Source organism: Palaemon carinicauda, chromosome 34 (assembly GCF_036898095.1).
Source record: "Palaemon carinicauda isolate YSFRI2023 chromosome 34, ASM3689809v2, whole genome shotgun sequence".
Lineage (NCBI taxonomy): Eukaryota > Metazoa > Arthropoda > Malacostraca > Decapoda > Palaemonidae > Palaemon > Palaemon carinicauda.
In genome coordinates, this window is record NC_090758.1 from 73,623,191 (window position 1) to 73,646,036 (window position 22,846).

At 43.4% G+C, this 22,846-nt stretch overlaps 1 protein-coding gene across 1 annotated transcript in view; it reads left to right on the top strand.

The window, feature by feature from the left end:
* Positions 1-18,903, top strand: part of spri (sprint) — a 34,635-nt gene extending 15,732 nt beyond the window's left edge. Inside the window, 6 exon segments of the mRNA XM_068357448.1 lie at positions 301-569; positions 1,092-1,283; positions 1,981-2,112; positions 2,604-2,861; positions 8,602-8,794; positions 17,244-18,903. Of these exon segments, the coding sequence (XP_068213549.1) occupies positions 301-569; positions 1,092-1,283; positions 1,981-2,112; positions 2,604-2,861; positions 8,602-8,794; positions 17,244-17,368 (1,169 nt within the window). The 3' untranslated portion in view covers positions 17,369-18,903.
* Positions 18,904-22,846: the final 3,943 nt, after the last annotated feature.

A 22,846-nucleotide genomic window follows, 5' to 3' on the forward strand; every position in this document is an offset into this window, starting at 1 on the left:
ACCCTTAACCCCCTTAATTTTTGTCATAGAGAGGTCAGGTTGGTCTCATTCTCTTGGAAAATGCCTGAATTTTCTAAAAAAAATTATCTTAAATATGAAAAAAAAAATTTTATAGCATTTTTTTGCAGGGACGTACCGGTACGTCCAAGGGGGTAAAGGGATGAGTTTTGTGAAACGTACCAGTACGTCCTTTTGGGGGTAAAAGGGTTAAATACATTATACTCGAAGCTGTACAATGTTAATTTTAGGTTTTCCAATGAAAAATATCACTCAAGTTTTTTTTTAATTGTTTGTGTATAGTGTCGCCTCAACTCCTGGCCCTGAGACATCGTCAGGACGCCGAAGATGGTGGGGCCATCAAGAAGTACGCCATGGATTTGGGGAGGGACACGTCGACGACGTTCTGCAGGGCTGTTGGTAATTTCATCACCTGCACGTTGGAGAGCACGGAGAGAGACCCTGCCGTCGTGACTCGGAACGTTCGCCAGTTCATGTCGGGGATGAAGAACTACCTTGTGACAAGCGGCGAAAAAGAGTTTGAAGCGATTGTTAAGAAACAAAGGAGCAACGTAAGTTCGTGTTATTTGGTACACTTTTGAAGCTGCAATCATAGGATACTGCACAGTGCAGTTCAATATTACAATCAGAATATCATAAAAATATCTTCGCTTATTCAGTATAACAATCAGAATCTTATAGAAATATCTCGCTTTTTCAGTATACCAATCAGAATTTTATAAGAATATCTTGCTTAACCTTTCAGTGTTTTAAATTTTATAATGGATATAACCTCATACTTTGTATTTCCCATTCTTTGGTTAATTAGGCCTGTAGTTACCCTGAAGTATTTTATAACTTGGTTTAACACAATTAGTTGTCTTAGACTTTCAACTACTGTACTGTAGTTTTATACAGGAATATACTTTATAAAAATACAGTATTAGTAATATCAGATTTATTAAGTATTATTTTCTACGTTTTTGGTTAGTTAAATCATTTTTGTCTATATGCAGGAATATACTTTATAAAAATACAGTATTAGTAATATCACGTTCTTGGCTAGTTAAATTATTTTTGTCTTCTTTTTACAGTTAAGAGCAACAGAATTCCTCAACCTGGATGCCATCCTAGAAGACGTCTTGGTACGGCTAGTTCTCCGGCCTCTGTGGGACCACATCAACAAATTGTTCGTCGAGGCATATACCGCTAACGGTTCGATCCAGCTTCTTGCCACAAACATGAAGTATGCTAGATCTCAGCCGTCAGTTCGTCTTGGAGTAAGAGTAAGTACGGTGCTATTTACTACTATTCATTACTGAATTAATCTTTCATTACTTATCCTTCCCCTTAGAGTATTAGACTGGGTAAAGTCTATTGGGGTTGCAGATATCTATTGTTATCTTATGATACGTCCCTGATTTATACACGATATCTACGGATAGTCGTTCCGGGGGTTAGAACCCCGTGATACCTGGCGGTAATTCTCTTGTAATATCACTCGCAGAATTATTATACAGTAGGAAGCAGCCAAAGGGAACTTCCATCAGGACAACACGTTTGAGCTATTACAATTATGTACATGCTTCAAACTTTTACCCCCAAAGGACGTACTGGTACGTTTCACAAAAGCCATCCCTTTACCCCCATGGACGTACCGGTATGTCCTTGCAAAAAAATGCTATAAAAATTAGTTTTTCATATTTTTTGATAATTTTTTTTAGAAAATTCAGGCATTTTCCAAGAGAATGAGACCAACCTGACCTCTCTATGACAAAAATTAAGGCTGTTAGAGCAGTTTAAAAAATATATACTGCAAAATGTGCTTGGAAAAAAATAACCCCCTGGGGGTTTAGGGTTGGAAATTTCCAAATAGCCTGGGGGTAAAAGGGTTAATAAAAAGTGTATTACATTTGTAGACAAATACATTATACAAATATGTAGTTGTTTATTCAAGATTTATAATAGGAATTTTCTCCACAGCCTAAGTTAGCACCGCCAAGTGGTAACGCTCTCGACACCATCCGAAATTTACTTACGCGTATGCAGAGAGTTTATGCCCCGAGGGAAAAACTGGAGTATCTTTTAGCTACTATTTCTCACATATACCAGGCGGTGAGTATAAGCTTATTTATTAATGATGCAATGGATGTATGGTAGTTTATTATAATTTCATATTCTATTCTCATGTTTATACTGTACTGACTACATTATTATGAAATAGGGTACTCTCATAGTAAAAGGAAGACCTGTTTATAGCTTATATTATGAAGTTATTTACAGTACTGATAATAGGAAAACTGATATTTATATGTAACTATTAACAATGAAATTTTATGTTCTTGTGACGTACACAGTAGGTTAATTAGCAAGGCAATATCATATATATATATATATATATATATATATATATATATATATATATATATATATATATATATATATATATATATATAAATAAATTGTTTGAAGACTTCCTTTAGAGTGAAGGAAAAAATCTATACCAAAGGAATGTTTCATGTTTTTCTTTGCATGCAGCGCAAAATAATTTTACACCAGGAACATTAAAATATTTAAACTGATGCAACATTGCAAATTTCCTCCAGATGTACGAGAACGGAGACACGCCAGGCTCGGGCGATGCAGACGATCTCGTTCCAGTAATCATGTGGGTCTTGAGTCACGCCGGGTTAGTCTCGGCGGAAGTGGAAGCCGACTACATGTGGGGACTGCTGCTCCCCAGCGCATCCTCCGGGGAAGCCTCCTATTACCTGGAGGCGTTTCACTCCGCCATTCACGCTCTTAAGAATCTCTCTCCGTCGCCAGAAAGCTCTCCGGGCAATAGCCTCGATTCGGTCAAGCAGGTAAAAATATAAGTGGTTATTATTTGAAATGCAAGACACATTTTAGACGTATAGAAAGTCCTCAACTCGCAAACTTAAAAGCCTATTTGTTCCGTAACCGAAATACAAACCACGCTATTTACAAAGGGTATTACTTTTAGCGTAGCTGAAATGGCGAGCCATTAGAATTTAACGAGGGTGTATTACCCCAGCGCTAGTTAGCGGGGGGGTAGGGGAGTGGTAGCTAGCGACCGCTCGCCCGCGCCACCGCTCGCCCGCGCGACCGCTCGCCCGCGCGGCCGCTCGCCCGTGCAACCGCGCGGCCGCTCGCCCGTGCAACCGCGCGGCCGCTCGCCCGTGCAACCGCGCGGCCGCTCGCCCGTGCAACCGCGCGGCCGCTCGCCCGTGCAACCGCGCGGCCGCTCGCCCGTGCAACCGCGCGGCCGCTCGCCCGTGCAACCGCGCGGCCGCTCGCCCGCGCGCCCACACGCCCACGTGCCTGCACGTCTACGCTCATGCTCTCCAATGTTCGCCCACGCGCGAACCAACGGTTTTTTTCCATCGCGCAGACGGATGGTGTTCCGTCGCGCGAACCTACAGTGTTTCTTCGCACAAATGTCGGCTTATCTCTTGCAGTATCCATTGTTCGTCTATGGGTTATCGCTCGCCGACCACCAGGAATTCCCGTCGCGCGAGCTCCAGGGCAATTGCGACCACGATTCCCAATGGGGTTTTCGCAGCATGACCAGCCTGGCGAGTTCTTCTGGAGCGTATTTCCAGAACACTGCCTCACTCCGTAACACAGAGCATGGCACTTGCAAGAATAGGAGAAACTTAAGGGAGATCTGAGCAACACTCCTCTATTCCTGAACCTGGGTTAGCCCTTCCCCGTCATTCCTTGGAAGGATTTTTGGCGGGGGGGGCTTTCCGTTCGAGATTTCTCCATCGGACAAGGGGTGACTGCTTACCTCTTCCTCTGGGAGCTTACCAGGTTCTTTCCCTCCTCGGTTACGGCCCGAGGTTTGGTTCAAGGAAGCTACAGGAAGATCAAGGGTACTTTCCTCCTCTCGAGCTCAGGCACCTTGGCCTTTCGTCGTTAAGTATCTAACTTGCGGACAAGCTCGATGTTGTACCATCTGGACGCGCTGACTGAGGGCTTCCTTCGGGTGTCTCATCTGTGGAGGTCGACGACCTCAGACACCCTTCCATCCTTGAGAAGAGTTTGTTTGTGCCCAAGGACAGAGACTTAGACAGCTGCTATGCGGAGTAAATCGACTTCCGGTTTCACTCCTCCAAGGCGCTTTCTTCCAGACTCTGCAGGGCTCCAGCGCCCTTTTCTTTCAACCACGTCGGCCTAAGTTATCGGCTACGACAACTGGGACAAGGTGTCCAATTGCAGTTTCCTCCTGTCAGGAACAGATGGCACGGGAGACTCCCCCGGGGGGGCATAGTCCTAAAAGGAGTTCACGAACTCTAGGATTGCAGGTTTTTCGCTGGGAGGATGCTTAAGGTTACTCATCCGAATGACAGCTTCCCGATGCCCATTCCCGCACAATCTCTGTGAGTAGCCAAGGATATCGCGCCTGCCGTCTCTGTCAGCGAATTCAGTGTCTCTGAACCTCTATGCCATAGCGTCAGCAGAGTTGCCCGGTTGGGCAGAATGATCCATACCTTAGGCGAAGGTCTTCCTTAGGATCATCGACGGCTTCACCCCCGGCCCCCTCAGTCGATCCTTTCTTGTAAGGAAGGATCTGAGAGGGATGTCCATAGTCGACCTCTCAGCCCTGATCAAGTTTGTCGAACAAACTTCGGCCAGCGTAGACCAGCAGAATCGATCAGACTGGTAACGAGGCGACAGGACTCCTTAAACCCTGGATCGGAAGGACGGGTACTTTCAGTTTCCATTCCATCCATCTTCCAGGGTGCTCGTCGAATTCAGCCTAGACTGCAAGTATTCCTGCTTATGATGCAGTGTGGCTATCCCGCCGTGGCATAGCAGGTTTGTTTCCCCAGAGAACTCTCCCTGCCTTCCTCTTGGCCGCTCAGGTGCAGGCTTCCGCCTCCTCTGCTGTTTGGAGGGCTGGTCAATTCCGGTAGGCTCGGGTTTCGACCTTCTTCAGCGCCGGGACAAGCTTCCGGATGCTTACCATGAGTGTGGGCTCATGGTATTTTGCTTGGAGCCTTCTCTTCCTCTGCCTCAACATCTGGAGTAGCTGGCCATGATATTGAGTCAACCGCCTTACCACATTGGAAACCCCGCTTCTCGTCCGTCCAGCGAGGTTAAGCAACGTCGGTACTTGGATGGGTGACCACCTGGGGACGCCAGATTCTGTTACCACATCCTCCGAGCCTTCCTTTCGGTTGACTGTGGCAAGACTGAGGAGAATCGCAGTACCTGTTCTCAGTCAAGCAGAGCTTTCAGCCCTACCTTGGAACGTTTCCTAGTTCTTCTTTCCTCATTGACCCGTCGATAGTCCGAACGGTCGCCTCAGGATAAGTTCCATGTGGGGCGATCCAAGTTCCGGTGGCTTCAGGCAATGTTTAACCGGACTCCCTGGCCCTATGGGACCAGCGGAACTATTAGACCTGCAATGGGTGTTGACCTATGGAGCCTCTTGATGGTAGTGGATATTCTCGTCCTTTCCCCACATTCTTGATGCGGTTCTCGGACTCGTTAAAGGAAAGGGGGGGGGGAGCATGTTCCGGTCCAGGCCTATGGTCAAGACCTGAAGGATACCTCTCCATCATTCAGGCAGGCTTAGGGGCCTTAGTCTGGCCCCTCTTCAGATCCTACAGCTCCTGCCGAGTCGCCCCGTTGCGCGTCGACTTCATTCTAACCAGCAGGGGACGCATTTTCACACCTTCACATCTTGCAGTAGAGATAACGGGATGATTGAGATTCTCTCAATACCACCATCGGCTCTCTCATTCCAGGCAGGGGAATGTTTCTCTCAGATTATCCGAGCAGAGCCTCATAGAGAGAGTGTACCTAGGGGTCTTTGACCTTGGGTAACCAGTAAGTGCTGGTCTGGGGGACCTGATCGCGACAGCTTGGAACCTCAAGCTTCCGCTAGTCTTCCCCCCAGTCTCAGACCCCGAGACTCTGGCAAGATGCATTCCGGTGATGGTGGGACAACTTCGACGCCTGCGTCTTCCCTCCTTTTTGTCTACGGACAATGGGTCTCAACAAGACCAGGTTGTCTGTCAATCTTTCAATGGGAGAGCTCCACTGGGACTATGCGCAGAACGGTTTCTGGACCCTCTGCTTCCCCTGACAGAACTCCCGGGAGAGCTTCTCCCACGGCGCAGACTACTCAAGCAACCACACTGCGACATCTCTCCCGAACCGGGGCGTCGCTTCGGCTTCATGCCTGGAGACACTACGCTTCCTCCTCTAGAAGAGACAACCCGCTACAGTCGCGGTACGGAGGTCGCGTCATCTGCGATAGTCATCCACAGGGGTCTCCCAGGCAAAGTGAAGAGTCTAAGGTGGTTGGTGCCGTGGGAGATATACCTCTTCCCTTGAGGCCTCTTCTCCAGCAATAACGGTCTTATTGCCTTTCGGCGGGAGGAAACTCCTTTCCGCTCTCGGCAATGAAGCCTGTCGCTCAGCCTTTCCCTGACCTTCAGGCTTAAAGGAATAACTTTTTCCTGCCCGCTGGATCTATCCTCGCTCATGCGAAGTTACGATCGTCCCTGCCCTAGTCGGAGGAAGACCTCCAACTTGGAGCATGGCTCGGACTTTTAGTCCTTTAAGAGATCTTCTCAAGACCCTTTTACGACAGTCCTCGGATTGTATTCCGCCTTGGGTCTTCTGCTCACTCTGGCCACGGCCAGTGTGTAAGCAATCTTCTTGGTCTCTTACTACTCCCCCCTTTCTAAGGAAGAGGGGAAGGCAACATTCAGGCTCGCTCCTGAGTTGTTGGCTAGACTCAGAATCTGAGGGTCCCGGCCCTTCGGTCCGATTCATTCAAGATTTCGAGTCTCCATTCTGTGTCTGTTGTCCCAAGACCTTCTCTTTCTTGCCAGTAAGGAATCGAGAGGTTAGCGCTGGGAACAGCTGCAGTTTGTCCTCAGTTGCAGCCGATTTGGGAACACAAGGAGGACATGGGGGGAGAGTCACCAGTATACCTCTTCAGCCCGGACTCAAGGACATTCATCTCGACCTGTCTTCAGACCCTCCCCCGTCACGTCGCCCTACAGCACGATGTTGGATACATCGCAACGTCCCTCGCCTTCGAGTAATACTACTCTGTGACGCAGGTGCTACAAGCTGGAGTCTGGAAGCGTCTAATGACCTTCGCAGCCCGCTTCCTGCAGGGCGTGACCCACAGGAGTCTCGATACGTTTTCTATCGCTCTGTGGTGGCTACACAACAGCTGGTCTAACCTCAGGCTCCTTTTTGGACAGGTAGCAGAAGGTTGAGGGCATTGTTATCAGGTTTTAGTCTGCATGAACGAAAGAAGTATGTCTGGCCCTTACTTCTTTCTTCATCATCCCTTCTACGGGGAAGCAGCATCCTGGTCTCTGCATAGCTGACCTCGAACCTCTGCAGGTAAACCATGCTTCCTTGTGTTCCGAGTATTGAGTCAATACTGTCGCGTCCCCCATACCCTGACGAGGTGGTATTGGGAACGTCCTAACCCAGAGTTCCTTCTGGAACTCCAGGTCAACTGCCTAGGACGGGTCACACTTCTTCCTTCACACACAAGCTTACGTAGGCCACATGGTTCCTTGCAGAGCAAGGAACTTGTGAGGTGCAGGGACTCCTTTTCTCGAGTGCGACTCACTCGGATTCTGAGTCCCCGGGTAAAGCCAAAGCCAGTATGGCTGGGGACTTTCCACCCTTCCTAAGGGATAAGTCACCCTTTGTAAATAGCGTGGTTTGTATTTCGGTTACGGAACAAATGACAAATTCGAAGATAATTTGTATTTTTCCTAACCATACAAACCTTAGCTATTTACACATATTTGCCCGCCAGCCCTGTCCCCCAAGACAAGTCCTACCTCTAAGTGAAAGTGAGTATTCACCTGTGTGTGAGGGGGAGGAGGGGTAGCTAGCTACCACTCCCCTACCCCCCCGCTAACTAGCGCTGGGGTAATACACCCTCGTTAAATTCTAATGGCTCGCCATTTCAGCTACGCTAAAAGTAATACCCTTTGTAAATAGCTAAGGTTTGTATGGTTAGGAAAAATACAAATTATCTTCGAATTTGTCATATCAGCTGAAAAATTCAACAGATAGACCCGTTTCATATTGTAAATGTCGTCTAGCTTACTGCATTAAATAACATTGTTTACCTGGTAATTACAATATTTCATTACGCACCTTTGAGACAATATCTTAGATTATTTTTATTTCAATTGGCTTTATTTGTATCTCCTTGTTTGTAATTTGAAGACATTCTTATAATATTAGTAAAAACCGAGTTTTTTTACATGAAATATATAGTAGTTAGAACTTCTTATCATTATTAATAGTTCTCTTGCTTGAGTGTACACTCGGGCACACTATTCCATGTTTCCATTTTTCTTTTCCTCTTTGGGCTATTTTTCCTGTTGGAGCCCTTATAGGGCTTATAGCATCTTACTTTTCCAACTAGGGTTGTAGCTTAGCTAATAATAATAACAACAAATAACTATGGTATGTTGTTTTATCATACAATACTTTCATTTCACAAAACTCTGTATAGGCAATTGTAATTCAATTAGTCTACAGTCTATTAAATAAGTATTTCATATTTATGATTTATTTTTTCAGGATGTATCTGTTGTATCGGACCACGGCGTCGTGAAAATAGTCATCCCAGACGAGAAAAACGGCAGCATAGTCACACGCACGCTACCCATCAGACCGGGCACGACCACCCGTGAAGTTTGCAAGATGATGGCTCACAAGCTCAGGGTCACAAATCCGCAGGATTACGCTCTCTACAAACTTGTAGATGGCCTTGGTAAGTTTTTCCTATTTGTTCTTCCTTAAGGAAATTTGGTGTCCTCTTTAGAGAAATTCAGTGTTGTAATATATTCAGCCTTTTTCGAGAGACAGGTTATAAACTGTTCCGAGTTCAGAAAACCTTTTATCCAGTAATTTTTCAATTAGGTTACACTCTGGTAAAGGTACTACACATGCTAATGTTTCCTCCAAATAATTTGCCCTATTTATGCATGGCATCATATCCCAAGATGAACAGTTGTCATAATTATCTAAATGAAAAACTTGTTATAAAAATTTGTATGGTAACACTTATAAAAGGTCTCTTATTCCCACCTTTACAGCAACTTAAATGAAGTCTTTGTAGAAAACTTGTTTTAAGCAAACTGATTTCATGGTCTTTTTAAAGCACAGAACTTTCTGTTAAGATTGCATATCACCCTGTATTGAAAGCTGTTACTTGTGGGGTCGTAACTGAACTCTATTTCCATTAAGGTTTTATGGGCACTTTACAGCAATTTTTATGTTTATTACAGTAATAACTTTGATAAATAACTTTTATAGAGCAAGGATTTTTAAAATGTAGTTGGCAGTTGCGTCTATTCATTCCTATTGAACTTAGGAATTTTGGTTTCTGTCATTTCTATCCTTTTGGTATGCGATTGATAAACTGTACCCTATTAAGCAAGGGGAATCAATCTGGAACTGACATTGATTTAACAAATTGCAATTCTAGTGCAGGAAAAAGTTACGTTACAGGGACCATGACCTTTGGCCTTTACTGTACACCAGCAACATACATTGATTTTTTTTTTCCGGATGTGCAATTATTAAATGATTGCTCCAATTTAGTTTTACACCGGAGCTTGTGGAAGTGACGTGGGTCAGTTCTTTCTGGTCTTATCCAATCAAGTTCATATACAGTACTTTTTTTTCAGAAGCTTTTTCCAACTTCAAACAATTTGCAACTACTATGAGAAGATAACCTTAGCCTTTTTACTGTTTTAGCAGTGTCTCAAGTCTAATTTTACTCCCTCAAAGCTTTTCCTTCCATTTTACAAATCCAGCCTCACAATTAAGGTTTACCTCTCGATCTGTTTTTCCTCGAAGCAAGGCTTTCCAATTTTCCTTGTCGCCCCTAAGGATTAATTAGGATTTTCTAATTACTGCTAACTTAGCACGCAAATTTTCATCTTAATCCTTGACCTTCCCCTTTAATTTTATCCTTGAATTTAAGCTTGGCACTGCAGCTTGGGAGAATATGCAGCAATAAAGTGCCACTAGGGGAAGTACATAAAAGCTAGGAAGTTTTCTGGCTTTTCTAACCTCTCGCCTGTTTACTTGTCCTCCAGAAGATGGAGAGATATCTTCTTTGATTGGCGATTGTAGCAGTTTCTCTCCCCAATTCCTGTTCTTAATGTGAATCGCATACAGTGATGTTACATATTGGTCTTCCTTCCTACATTAAGAGTTGGTTTGAACTTGAGTTTTCTGTTGGAACTTTGTTTATGATGATCCTTCCAGGCTTATTTCAAAATTTATGTTGTTTTTTTCTGTTCTTAGAATCTTATACTGGTTTAAATTCTAAGGTTAGGTAGATGACATTTTGGGACTTTATACAAAGTCCATTATCTTTAAGCTGTATAGTGCAAATATCAACCAGTGTCTGCTAAACAATTTTTTTGCTCCTCTTAGTATTGTAATTCCAGTTGATTCTTAAACGCTCTATAAATAACCTGTTTTCCAGTTGATTCTTAGATGCTTTAAAATTACTGTAAATAACCCGTTTTAAAATTTTTTGTTCATTATTGGTCTCGAAGGTTTTTATTCATCTTCAACTAAGAGTTTACTTTGAAGTTTACTAATGGGATCTGTATTATGTATCATTAAACACTAATTTGCAATTAATAGTGGAAATTTTAAATAAAAAAACAAGTTCATTTGTTGCTAGAATCTTTATTCAGGAACATTGACAATGGTATTATGAGGTTATTAAAATAAATATCACAATTTTTATAATATGTAAAACCTGTGACCTTTAATTGGATGGGTTTGTATAGTTATAGTCGAATTTTTTTGGTGAGGCAGATTGGTTAGAATTATCTTGTCCAACCTATCAGCGATCAGGAAACGCTTTGCGAGCTAAAAGGACACCCATGCGTGTCGGTGCAAATCTGCCTCACTAAAAAAAATTGACTATAGGTAAAATACATATTACCTTTAAAATATTTGTCATGTGTTCCTACACTAATACAAACTCTCTTATGTAAATAGGAGGGAGGAAGTCCCTGTAACCAGACTTTTTTACGATATAGGAAATGCCAATACACTTCGTGCTAGTGGAGGAGTGAAGGTGGTGATTCATATTAACCTCTCAACACCCTGAGCATTAAGAGGTTGCAGTTGTCGAGCTAGATCTCTGGCAGGAGAATGGCAAGCGACCGTGTAAAAATTTACTGAGCATACGTTGCTTGAATGTATGTCATTGAGATATGGGTTTACATACATTCTTTCCAGTCTGTAAAGTTACTCGGTTGTGAGCATAATGGAATAATTGCGTCACCCCCTACAGAGGGGAAGTAAGAGAAGGATGACCAGACATCCTACCTTCTTCTAGATCCTTCTGGATGCAAGTCACAAATGTAAACTTAAACATTGCTTGAATTTGTAGAGTAACTAACGCAGGAACAAGGCTAAGGTTATCAAAGGACCTATGGATAAACTCCAGTATGTAATGGGCATGAAACATTGTCTATTGTACCAAACTCTACCGTCAGAAAAGCGCCACCGACATATTCTACCTGAAGGTTAGGGTCAATCCAATATCCTTGACTGTTAACTTCAGCCAGGATGGTACTTCTGTCCGAGTTCTCTGGAAAGAGAAGATTATTCAGAGCTACAATTAATCCTTAAAAAAAAGGAAGGATTCAAACTTTATTCTGAGATTTGGTGAAAGGCCAAGTGGCAGTCTCTCTCACCACAGAGTAAGAATGACCTTTTCGTCGAAGTAAGAAGAAAACCGCAATCCATTCGAGAGAGGCTTCAACCAAAGAAGTATCCTACTACAATGCTACCACTACTTTGCAGCGAAGCATCAGTAAATTCACTGTGGCACTTGGGAGCCGCCAGGGTTATCCTCAGGACATGGAAACCCCTAGGTAGTCCCTTAGGTAGACCAGGAAGTCTGCAATCCTGTGGACCAATGCACCCGGGGGCCTAAGGTTCTGAGCCGCACACCACTTCACAAATGTGGCCCACTTAGCCTGGTAAACCATGACCGAGGATTTCCTAAGATAACCAATCATCCTCGAGGCTGTCTTCTTTGAGTATCCTTCCTTCCTTAGTAGATGCCCGATAACCTCCACGCGTGTAGCTGAAGGCACTGGGGGTTCTTGTGAAACCTTTGGAAGTGGGGCTGGTGTAGCAGATCTTCTCTTATCGGCAGAGGCCACGGAGGAAGGATAGCCGGGTCTTGTAGGTCCGCGAACCACTCCCTCTCCGGCTACCAGGGCGTTACCAAAGTCAACCTTGTATCTCTTGACTGCCTGATCCTGTCGAGAACCTGCCTGAGAATCCCGAAGGACGGAAAGGCACATACGTCAAATCCGTCCCATGAGTGTCGGAAGACATCCTCGAACGCTGCTGCTGGGTTTGGTACAGGGGATAAGAACACGGTGAGAAGTGCGTTGAGCCTCGTGGCGGCGAAAAGGTCTATCACCGGTGAGCCCCACCTCTGGAGGACCTTCTGGGCTACCTGTGGGTGTAGGGAACACTCTGACCCTACTACTTGTCCTGTCCTGCTGAGGCCGTCGGCTAGAACGTTTCTTTTTCCCGGAATGAACCTGGCTGTGAGGCTGATGTGTTCCTTTTCAGCCCATTCCAGTATGTGAGACGTGAGGTTGCACAACTCCCTTGATCTCAATCCTCCTTGCTTCTTTATGTATGCCACCACGGTGGCGTTGTCGCACACGAGTGCTACCGTGTTTCCCCGGAGACGAGGGGCGAACCTTGCGAGGGCCTTTTTGGACTGCTAGTAGCCCGAGCATGTTTATGTGAAGGGTCTTCTCCTCCATGGACCACTTCCCCTCTGCTGTTTCCACGAGCAGATGGGCTCCCCACCCCTCCTTTGATGCGGCTGTGAAGAGCAACTCCTCTGGAGGAACGGACGCGAATGGTACCCCCCTTAGGGTGTTTGCCCTGACTGACCACCAGAGGAGCATGTTCCTGGAGTCCGGAGACATCTTGACTAGTTCCTGAGGAGGGACTCCCGGTGACCAGCGGTCCTTTAGGTTCCATTTGACTGGCCTCAACTTGAGCCTCCCCTGAGGAACCAACTTCTCCAACGAGATCAGGTGGCCCACGAGCTTCTGCCAGTCCTTGGCTCTCATTAGCGCACCTGTCAGGAATGGTCGAATAACTTGATCCAGGTTACTCAGCCTCTCTTGAGAGGGGAATGCCCTTCCTAATTGGGAGTCCAGGACCATCCCTAGGTACATAATCCTGGTGGTGGGGACTAACTAGGACTTTTCCAAGTTGATGGTGACTCCTAGTTCCTTGCAGAAATGCAATAGTGTTGCTCCTTGCTCCTTTAAGACTGTCTCTAAGGCCAAAAGCAGCAACCAATCGTCTAGGTACTGGATCAGCCCGATGCCCTGCTTGTGGTCCCAGGCTGATACTACGGTGAACACCCTCGTGAACACCTGAGGAGCCATAGACCGTCCGAAGCAGAAAGTCCTGAACTGCTGAAACTGGGATCCCCACTTCACTCTGAGGAATTTTCTGCTGGAGGGATGCACGGGGATCTGAAAATAGGCGTCCTTGAGATCCAGGGACAGGAGGATGCACGGGGATCTGAAAATAGGCGTCCTTGAGATCCAGGGACATCATGAAATCCCCTTCCCTCAAGGCTGCCAGCACTCCTTGAGCCAGCGTATTTTTATCTAAAGGAGGACTGGGCCGGGGCACCGCTCCTGCGGGAGGGCCGCATGCTGCCAAGAAGTGGAGGGGGCCTCCTGTCTAACTGGCGCCGTAGGTGGGTACGCCACGTCCGCTGATGGTCTCCTACGGGGAGGACATATTGCCACTGACTGCCTGGGCTCCACTGAGTCCTTAATTTTGCCCACTCCATAGTTTCCTCTACTGCCTGCAGGGGGAACACTGTCTCACCCCACACCGGCGCATTCCTCAGAAACTTTGTTTCCCGTTTGGGAAGTCTACAGGAGATCCTGTTAAAGACCGTGTCCTTCCTCCTTAACACCCAGTTTGCCGTCTGGGTCAGGGACTGGAAGGTAAGGGACTTAATCGCCTTCCCTCCCGAACGAATGAGTTCTTGTAGAAGGGCCTGATTCTCTGGTACTGACAGGTTGTGAGATAGCTGGAACCCTTCCAGGGTGCACACCCACTAGTCATGCCAGGAGGTCACATTGACTATGTCTTGCGAGGTGTCCTCCATCATGGCGGCCACCGCTTGAGAGAAAACCACTTGGGCAGTGAGGGTTCTGTCATCTGCATAGCCCTGGTTTAACGTTGCAACGGCCTCTTCCAATGAGCGGGGACCTGCATGATGCTCGTCTGGAACATAGAATTTCTTCTGGATCCTCAGTCCCTGCAGGAGCTTGAAGGGCCCTTGGGCTCTTAGGGAGTTTTTATCTCCCTCAACGTATTTATCGACATGCTCCATGCCTAGTGCCACGTCCGGCGCTAGTGGTAGGGCCAAGGATGGTTTCTGCTGGCCGGGGTTATCCACCATCCTCCCCAAACCTGAAACCTGAAAGACGGTTTAGGCTCGTCTAATCTGTGGTGGTGGCGGATCAGAGCCAGGACTTTTCTCTAAGGGGACACTCGCCCGTGTCTAACAAGCCCTCTACCACTTGATCCTCCGTGTCGGCTGCATCCTCGAGCACATATGGATCTGTGGGGGCGGCTGCCTCCATCACGGATGGAGCCACTGGGATGGAGGTAGCCGTCACGGGTCTACCCCCTCCCCGGGGAAATCCGTGAAGTGTAAGTACCCTGATATGCCAGCGGCTACCTCTGATGCTTAGATGGGGCTGGCGCAGCAACGGGTATGGATGCCATGCTGCCGAGTCGAGCCAGCGGCTGCCTCCGCTGGACGGATGGAGCCGGTGACTTGCCGGGCAATGGCAAGGTAAAGATTACGTGTGCCAACGGGTGCATCCGACAGGCGGACGGAGCCGAAGACACTGGGCAAGGGCGCGGGGCGGCTCCAGCGGCCACTGAGGCAGGCACTGGAGCGGCAAGAGCCCTGTTCGACCCGCTAGGGGGGGGAAAGCCACTTTAGCCCACTTCCTCTTGTAGGAATTCCTCTTCTTACTCTTCCTCCTCGAAACCTTGGCCTTCTTCCTCGAAGGGCCTGCGTACGAATTCGAGCTAGCCGAGTCCTCAGCGTCATGCCAACAATCTAGGGGCTTGTAATTGTACTACCGGTGTGACGGGTTGCATGAAGTCCGACGGGAGCGCTGCTGAAGGCGCCGGGTGCGTGCATAGAGCCTTCCAAGAAGCGAACCAGCCCGAAAACTCTTCCTCCTGCCGCATAGGTGACCTGAAGGGCGTCCTAAGTGCTGTCCACACAATGGATTCTGGGTCTGAAGACCCTGTGGGCTGCCTTTCTTTGTCAAGCACAACCCTGGAAACCGCTGAACCTGTAAAGCACTGCCACGATGGAAGGGAGGGAGCCGTTTCTGACCTCCCCACACCGGGTCTTCACTCGAGACGGGTCCTGCAGGCACCAGAACCTCGTCTACAGCACACACTTACGCCGCACTAGCAGACTCCCCACATGTCTGCGTAGACACAATACAATCAATATCATCGACATCAGACTCGTGAGGAACGGCAATGGGCTGTTTCCCAAGGGGAAGGAAAACCTCTGGCGACATCAAGGGCAAGGAGATGCCTGGCTTCTTAGGCGACTTCTTCGACGCCTTCTTCTTTTCATTGCGTACAAGGGCCATTGTAGTACAGGCCAGGACGCACACTCTTAACGTGTGCGGATCTACTAAGGGCTTAGAGAGCCACGCTCCGCAAGACTTACCGGGACTTACCGGCCTTAGACCTGGGACAGCGACGCTGGGATTCCATAAGGAAAGCACTAAAACACCAAACAACACAAGTAACACGGGGAAAGGATGTGAATGGTAAGGCACAAAGTAAACACGTGGTAACACAAAGGCGGGTCGGACGGGATGTGAGAGAGCAGCTAGATGATATCTACGCCGCGACCAGATGCTTACTGGCGAGTTAGACCTAGCAGCACACTCTCGTGTGCTGACCCAGGGTCGCCTCAGGGCGAGTGTCCGTCCACCACGGGGCGACCGAACAAGGGAAACGGAGATAGGGGAACTATGCAAAATTCTTGGTCGGATAGGGAGGAGATCCCAGATACTCCTAAGAAAGTAGTTCGAGGTAAGTACTCAGTGTTGGAACAAAGCCATATTAAGAGGCAGCAAAGCAGTACTGTACATATGTACTAAACTGCAGCCGAAGTCAAAGTAAAGGTTACTCTACCTGGCAAGTCGATGAGTCCCCCCACCTCCAGCTACTACTACTACCTTGTTAATCGTTTAAACAGCTATTCAAACTTTGTCATAGACATGCACCTTTATTGCGTATTGCCTCCTCTCATTCTTGTTGCATGTTGTGCACAGGAAATGTAGTAACCATTGCTTCAACACGAACCGCTTATTACCAGATGACTGTAAAGTCATTTCTTTGGGTCTAGTTTCTGGTTTCCTTAAGAATTCATCTGCATTCAAGCAATTTATCTCTGCCAATTACTTCAGTAGTATTGACGTAACATCAAGCTTCATATAAATATGACCAGGCTTTGCTAACATCAACAGCTTTCCATTCACCTCCTTCACCTTAGCCAACAGTATAGGAATAATTGGGGGCGTTGTGAAGTGCACACAATTCGATCGATTGAGATTGACGGCGGTGTAGGCAAATCTTCCAATGGGTCGTTGTTTGTGTGGCGTAGCTTGGATTTTAGCAGAGGGTGCGTGAAAAGTCCAACGATGTGAATGGGATTGCCTCCCTTCATCCATAATAATCTGGACCATTTCTTGCTATACTTTACTTGGGAAGTGACAAGTTATCTGAAATTAAATGAAATAAGCATTAGAACACAACCCCATACATTTCAGTGTGAAATAATCTACATTCACTCCAATGTTTGCTGGTGAGAAGCATTAACTGCATCATATATGCAGGTAATATTTCACAACAGCACCACTACCAAAGTTTATGTTAATTCTAAATAATAACCTTAATATGTATTAAATGATCTTCTGTTAACAAGAATATTAATAACAGTTTATACTCTGAAAAGTATTGCTGAATGAAAGTATCTCATGAATTAATTTATTTGCAGTCGATGTATAACTTTTGTTTGTGAAAATTTTTCATCTTTGACAGTATGATTAAAATATTTTTCTTTTTTTTTCCAGAGAGCCTGCTCACTGACAATGAGTGTCCACACAAGGTTAAATCGGACCTAACGAATCACGGTTTCCACTGCACGTTTGCTTTCAAGCGTATCGACGCCAAGATTGCCTGGCCCATTTTGTCGTAAATCCCGTGGCTGCGGGGACGTGAGTGACCAGTGAAGAAGTGGATAGTGCTCAATCAATTCATTCATGTGGTTACACCTTGCAAGCAAAATTAGTAAACCTTAATCTCACTTTTTATAGGTTTATTGAAACTTATGCAACAACTTTTTTATCAAGTGTTAGTGGTCAAACCTATTCAAAATCTCTTTAAAAACTTTATTTTTCTCTTGAATCTTATCACCAATGCCATATTTGTCTGTCACATATTGTATATATACATGTGTATATTATTTTATATAATCATTGGGCATTTTCTCTACTCAAAACTAGTACACGATTTTCCTTATTTTATTTACTTGAATAAAGTAAGTGAAATTCATGATTTAAAGGGATAGAAATTCTTTTTAAAAATTCACCCGGTGTCAATACCAAAATCAGAAAATCTAGAAAAAAATGGTGCATTTATATACTCAATGTACTATATACATCACTGTTTATCATGTAAATATGTTAATATATTTCAAATGTGTATAATTTGAAGAATCTCAGTTTTATATCATTAGGGTTTCGTAAAGAAAGTTGGGTTCGCGAAAGTTAAGTTAATTCTCATTTGCAGTAACAGTTTATTACAGTAACGGGAAACGAGATCATAATGACAACGTAGATCGTCGTGTCTTCAATCCCTAAACGGTAGTTCTGCAAAACGCGACAATAGATACTTGCTCAATTACTTTTGTTCTTCATACGTAAAAGTTTCCTAGCAATTGAAAAAAAAAAAATGTTACTGTATGTGGTTGGAAGTATACCTTACGCAAGTTCTAATTGCGTAACTGTGTACTTCATAAACCTCGCATATCTAAGTGTTGTTTATATATCGCTAACAGTTGGAACGCCATACTCTTTCTACTTAATGCACTGTCGTAGGGGATACTTTATCAAAATATGCAACAGTGCCATTATTAATGCTCTTTTTATCCAGTATGGTACTTAGTATGTAACATTAATACAGAATACTGTAGATAAAATAGAGTGTGTCGGTTACATTTTATTTTCTACACAATAGTTGGATGATTTTCTACTTTTATAATGAAGTCTAACCATATCACCTTAGTGTAGAGTAGCAGAATCAAACCCCCTCCCCCCCACACTTTAACCTAGATCAAATTTCCACAAGATAATTATGTACATATTGTAGTTTTACTTCTTTTGCAAATAATGCTGAATGGCTGTGTTCCAGTGGATGTGCAGAGTCATAGTGATAAATTTGCTGGAGAGAAAAACCTTCCTCGGGAAGGCCATGAAATACGTAATACACAAAAAGCAGAAAGTCAAATTCTAAATATTAAACCTTTGACAATAATATAACTTTTACTGTCAGCAAGTTCATCAGTTGGGAAACTCTGTCTGTGTACAATGTCTAGTCATTGCTTTTTATAATTTGTAGGTGCATTACTGCTTTTTTTATACACTAATATTATATTTCCAGAGTATGTAATTACAAATATAATGGCAAAATTGTCTGAAAATATAAACCTGTCAAAATAAAGATGGTCACACATTTGGTTATTTTTCTTATCCTCCACTTTTCAATAATTCAATTTTTTTTTCTTATCCTCCACTTTTCAATAATTCAATTTTTTTTTTCTTATCCTCCACTTTTCAATAATTCAATTTTTTTTTTTTTTGTCATTCATAGATTTACAAATTTTAGAAGAAAAACTAATATACTGTATGGGGATATTGCAGTGATTTTTTTATCAATTAAAAAAAATTAAACTAAAATAAAGTTCTTGGTGTCATGTTCTAGATTTGATTAAAATAAATCCTTATACAGTAAATGGGGAAATGCAATAAATTTCAGAGAAAACCTTGTAAGATAGCAATAAATTTCAGAGAAAACCTTGTAAAATAGCAATAAATTTCAGAGAAAACCTTGTAAAATAGCAATGAATTTCAGAGAAAACCTTGTAAAATAGCAATGAATTTCAGAGAAAACCTTGTAAAATAGCAATGAATTTCAGAGAAAACCTTGTAAAATAGCAATGAATTTCAGAGAAAACCTTGTAAAATAGCAATGACTTTCAGAGAAAATCTTGTAAAATAGCAATAAATTTCACAGAAAACTCCTTGTAAAATAAAATTCAGAGAAAATTTATTGGCTAAATAAATCTATTCAAAATAGAATAAATAATAAAAATGTCATTCTTTTCATACAAAACCATCAGTCTCATGTTGCAAGCCACATGGTTTATTGTCCTCTAGATATGAGATGACAACAGTGAATAGGAGAAGCAAGGTTGACACTTGATTTAAAAAGTGCTCATTTTTGTTTCATCACAAATCTATAAACAGATATATTGTGAATGTGTCTGAAACTTCGCGCCACTGGAGAGGGTACAATGAATTCATGAGAAACTGTAGGAAGATAAAACTTTAACCCTTTTACCCCCAGGCTATGTGAGAGAGGCAAGAGAGCGTGCTAGAAATAGGAATGAATGGCGAGCGATTGTGACGCAGTTCCGGTAGGCCCTGCTGCTTCCTCCGGTGCCTTAGATGACCGCGAAGGTAGCAGCAGTAGGGGACTCGGCAGTATGAAGCTTCATCTGTGGTGGAAATGTGGGAGGTTGGGCTGTGGCACCCTAGCAGTAGCAGCTGAACTTGGCTGAGTCCCTGGTTAGGCTGGAGGAACGTAGAGAGTAGAGGTCCCCTTTTTTGTTTTGTTTCTTCTTGTTGTCGGCTACCCCCCAAAATTGGGGGAAGTGCCCTTGGTATATGTATGTATGTATGTATTTTTTTTTTCAAGCACATTTTGCAATATATATATTTTAAATGGCTTTAACAGCCTTAATTTTTGTCATAGAGAGGTAAGGTTGGTCTCATTCTTTTTGAAAATGCATGAAGTTTCTCAAAGTTATCAAGAATACACAAAAAGAAATGTAAATAGCAGTTTTTTGCAAGGAGGTACTGGTACGTCCATGGGGGTAAAGCGATGAGTTTTGTGAAACGTACCAGTACGTCCATTGGGAGTAAAAGGGTTAAGAGTAAATAGAGAAAAAAGACTGCCCCTCAAAGAGAGGACAAGGTGATGGTTAAAAGGAAAACAAAAAAACAGATTACAACGAATCACTTCCTCTATCAACTACTACTTTGGCACTGACCCGACTCTACTATTCAAGGCCTTAAACCTATCCGGGTAGCCACCACATAATTCGCTCGTTTGCGACAACGTCGTCATAACTCAAAAATTGCTATTTTTCAAGAGAGCTATTTTAATCAATTAAAACACTCTCATATTAATGTATGTCGTTAGGATATTTAGCGCCTCAAGCGATCAATTTTTTAGCTACAATTTTGAAACTTTTGCCAAAAGAATCAGCATTTGAAGATGAATATGTCTATATGGATAACTCAAAAATAAATTTTTTTGAGTTATGACGTTGTTGTGGCAAGCGAGCGATATGTAATTCACTAGGTATAGTGTGAGGAAGACATGAAGGTAACCAACTGCCCTATCTCCAGATGTGTGCTGGCAAGACAAACCAAATACAGACAACTGCGCTATTTCCTCCTCTAGCTAGGGACCTGGCTGCAGATTGACAACCTTTACTTGAATGAAAGCAGTGAATTTGAAAGTAGCAGCAGCCAATAACCTTCTTGAAGGAGTAGACAGACAGGTTGAGCAAACGACTGCTATTCTTAACCAGCGACTTCAAAGGAACATGGTAAATTACTCGTTTCTCATTGTCTTGATAGTCATTACTATACAACCTATGGCTGGCTGACCAATAACAGAATTACATGTGAGAGAGGGCTTGTAATACTAACTCGACAAGTGCTACATAGCAGAGGTGGTTAATATCCTTAGAGAAGATATAACAGATAAAAGGCACTTGCATTGTTGCTGTAGCATTCTTACAGCATGTAAAACACAACACTGGATAGAGTTACAACAAAATTGCACGACAGTAGCCTAGCATAAGGAAAACGCAATGAAAAAAACTAGCACAGATCACAAATAAAATGCTGAGAAGCAAGAATATAAATTGCAAGCAGTAAAACTAAAGATAACCAATATTAGGCAAGGAAATGCAGACAGCACATTGAGACTACCATATGTATTTGAAATTACAAAAACTAGGAATAAGAGCAAATTCACATGCCTCCTACAAGGCAGTTGGACAAAACCAGCGATGGTAGTTAACCCTTTTACCCCCAGGCTATTTGGAAATTTCCAACCCTTAACCCCCAAGGGGTTATTTTTTCCCCAGCACATTTTGCAGTATATTTTTTTTAAATTCCTCTAAAAGCCTTAATTTTTGTCATAGAGAGGTCAGGTTGGTCTCATTCTCTTGGAAAATGCCTGAAATTTCTAAAAAAATTATCAAAAATATGAAAAAAAAAATTTTATAGCATTTTTTTGCAAGGACGTACCAGTACGTCCATGGGGGTAAAGGGATGAGTTTTGTGAAACGTACCAGTACGTCCTTTGGGGGTAAAAGGGTTAACAATACAGTTGAACCTAGCAAATAATAGACCAACGAGGGGGAAGGGCTGTCCGTTATATTGAAAATGTGTTGCCAGTAGGATAAAATCAAGCAAAACCTCGCCAATTATAAACAGGACTACTATAAACGGCCAAGACCTGTGGTAAGATCAAAACAAGCTGTTGAGATTAGAAAGCTTTTAGTTCATCACCCATAGACAACATGATTAAGCATTGTCAATTGAATGAAAGTTACTGCAAGAATGGACCAAATCAAAGCAAGTTGTAAGAAAAACATGATATAGAATTATTTATAATTTCATTTACTTTTCTTTTCTAAGAATAAAGTAAAAAAAAAAAAATTGTAATAACAACCTCTACATAACCAACCCTAACACATGGTTTAAGAGAAGTTAAAATTTTCCTTCATTTTTTACATTAATATCTAAAGGCTGTCGTATATGCAGAAAAATGCTGTATTTAAATATATTTACAAAAATAATAGTCTTATATCCAATTGTTTATGATTTGGTTGATTTTAATCAAGAAAGTAAAAGTGTGTTAATTTTGGTCCATTACAATCAGATTCTGTTATTGCGAGGTTATAATACAGTACACACTTTTCCAAACAAAAGAAGTTCAACTATATTGTAGATGATGATCATGATTTGATAATAAATCAGAAGACATTCATAAAAGACCACAAACAAGGCTCTTAAGATTCATGAAAAACCAGAAACGAAGCTATTAAGATTCATATGACCACAAACAAGGCTCTTAAGATTCATATGACTACAAATAAGGCTCTTATGACCACAAACAAGGCTCTTAAGATTCATATGACTATAAATAAGGCTCTTATGACCACAAACAAGTCTCTTGAGATTCATAGAACTACAAATAAGGCTCTTATGACCACAAACAAGGCTCTTAAGATTCACATGACCACAAACAAGGCTCTTAAGATTCATATAACCACAAACAAGGTTCTTAAGATTCATATGACCACAAACAAGGC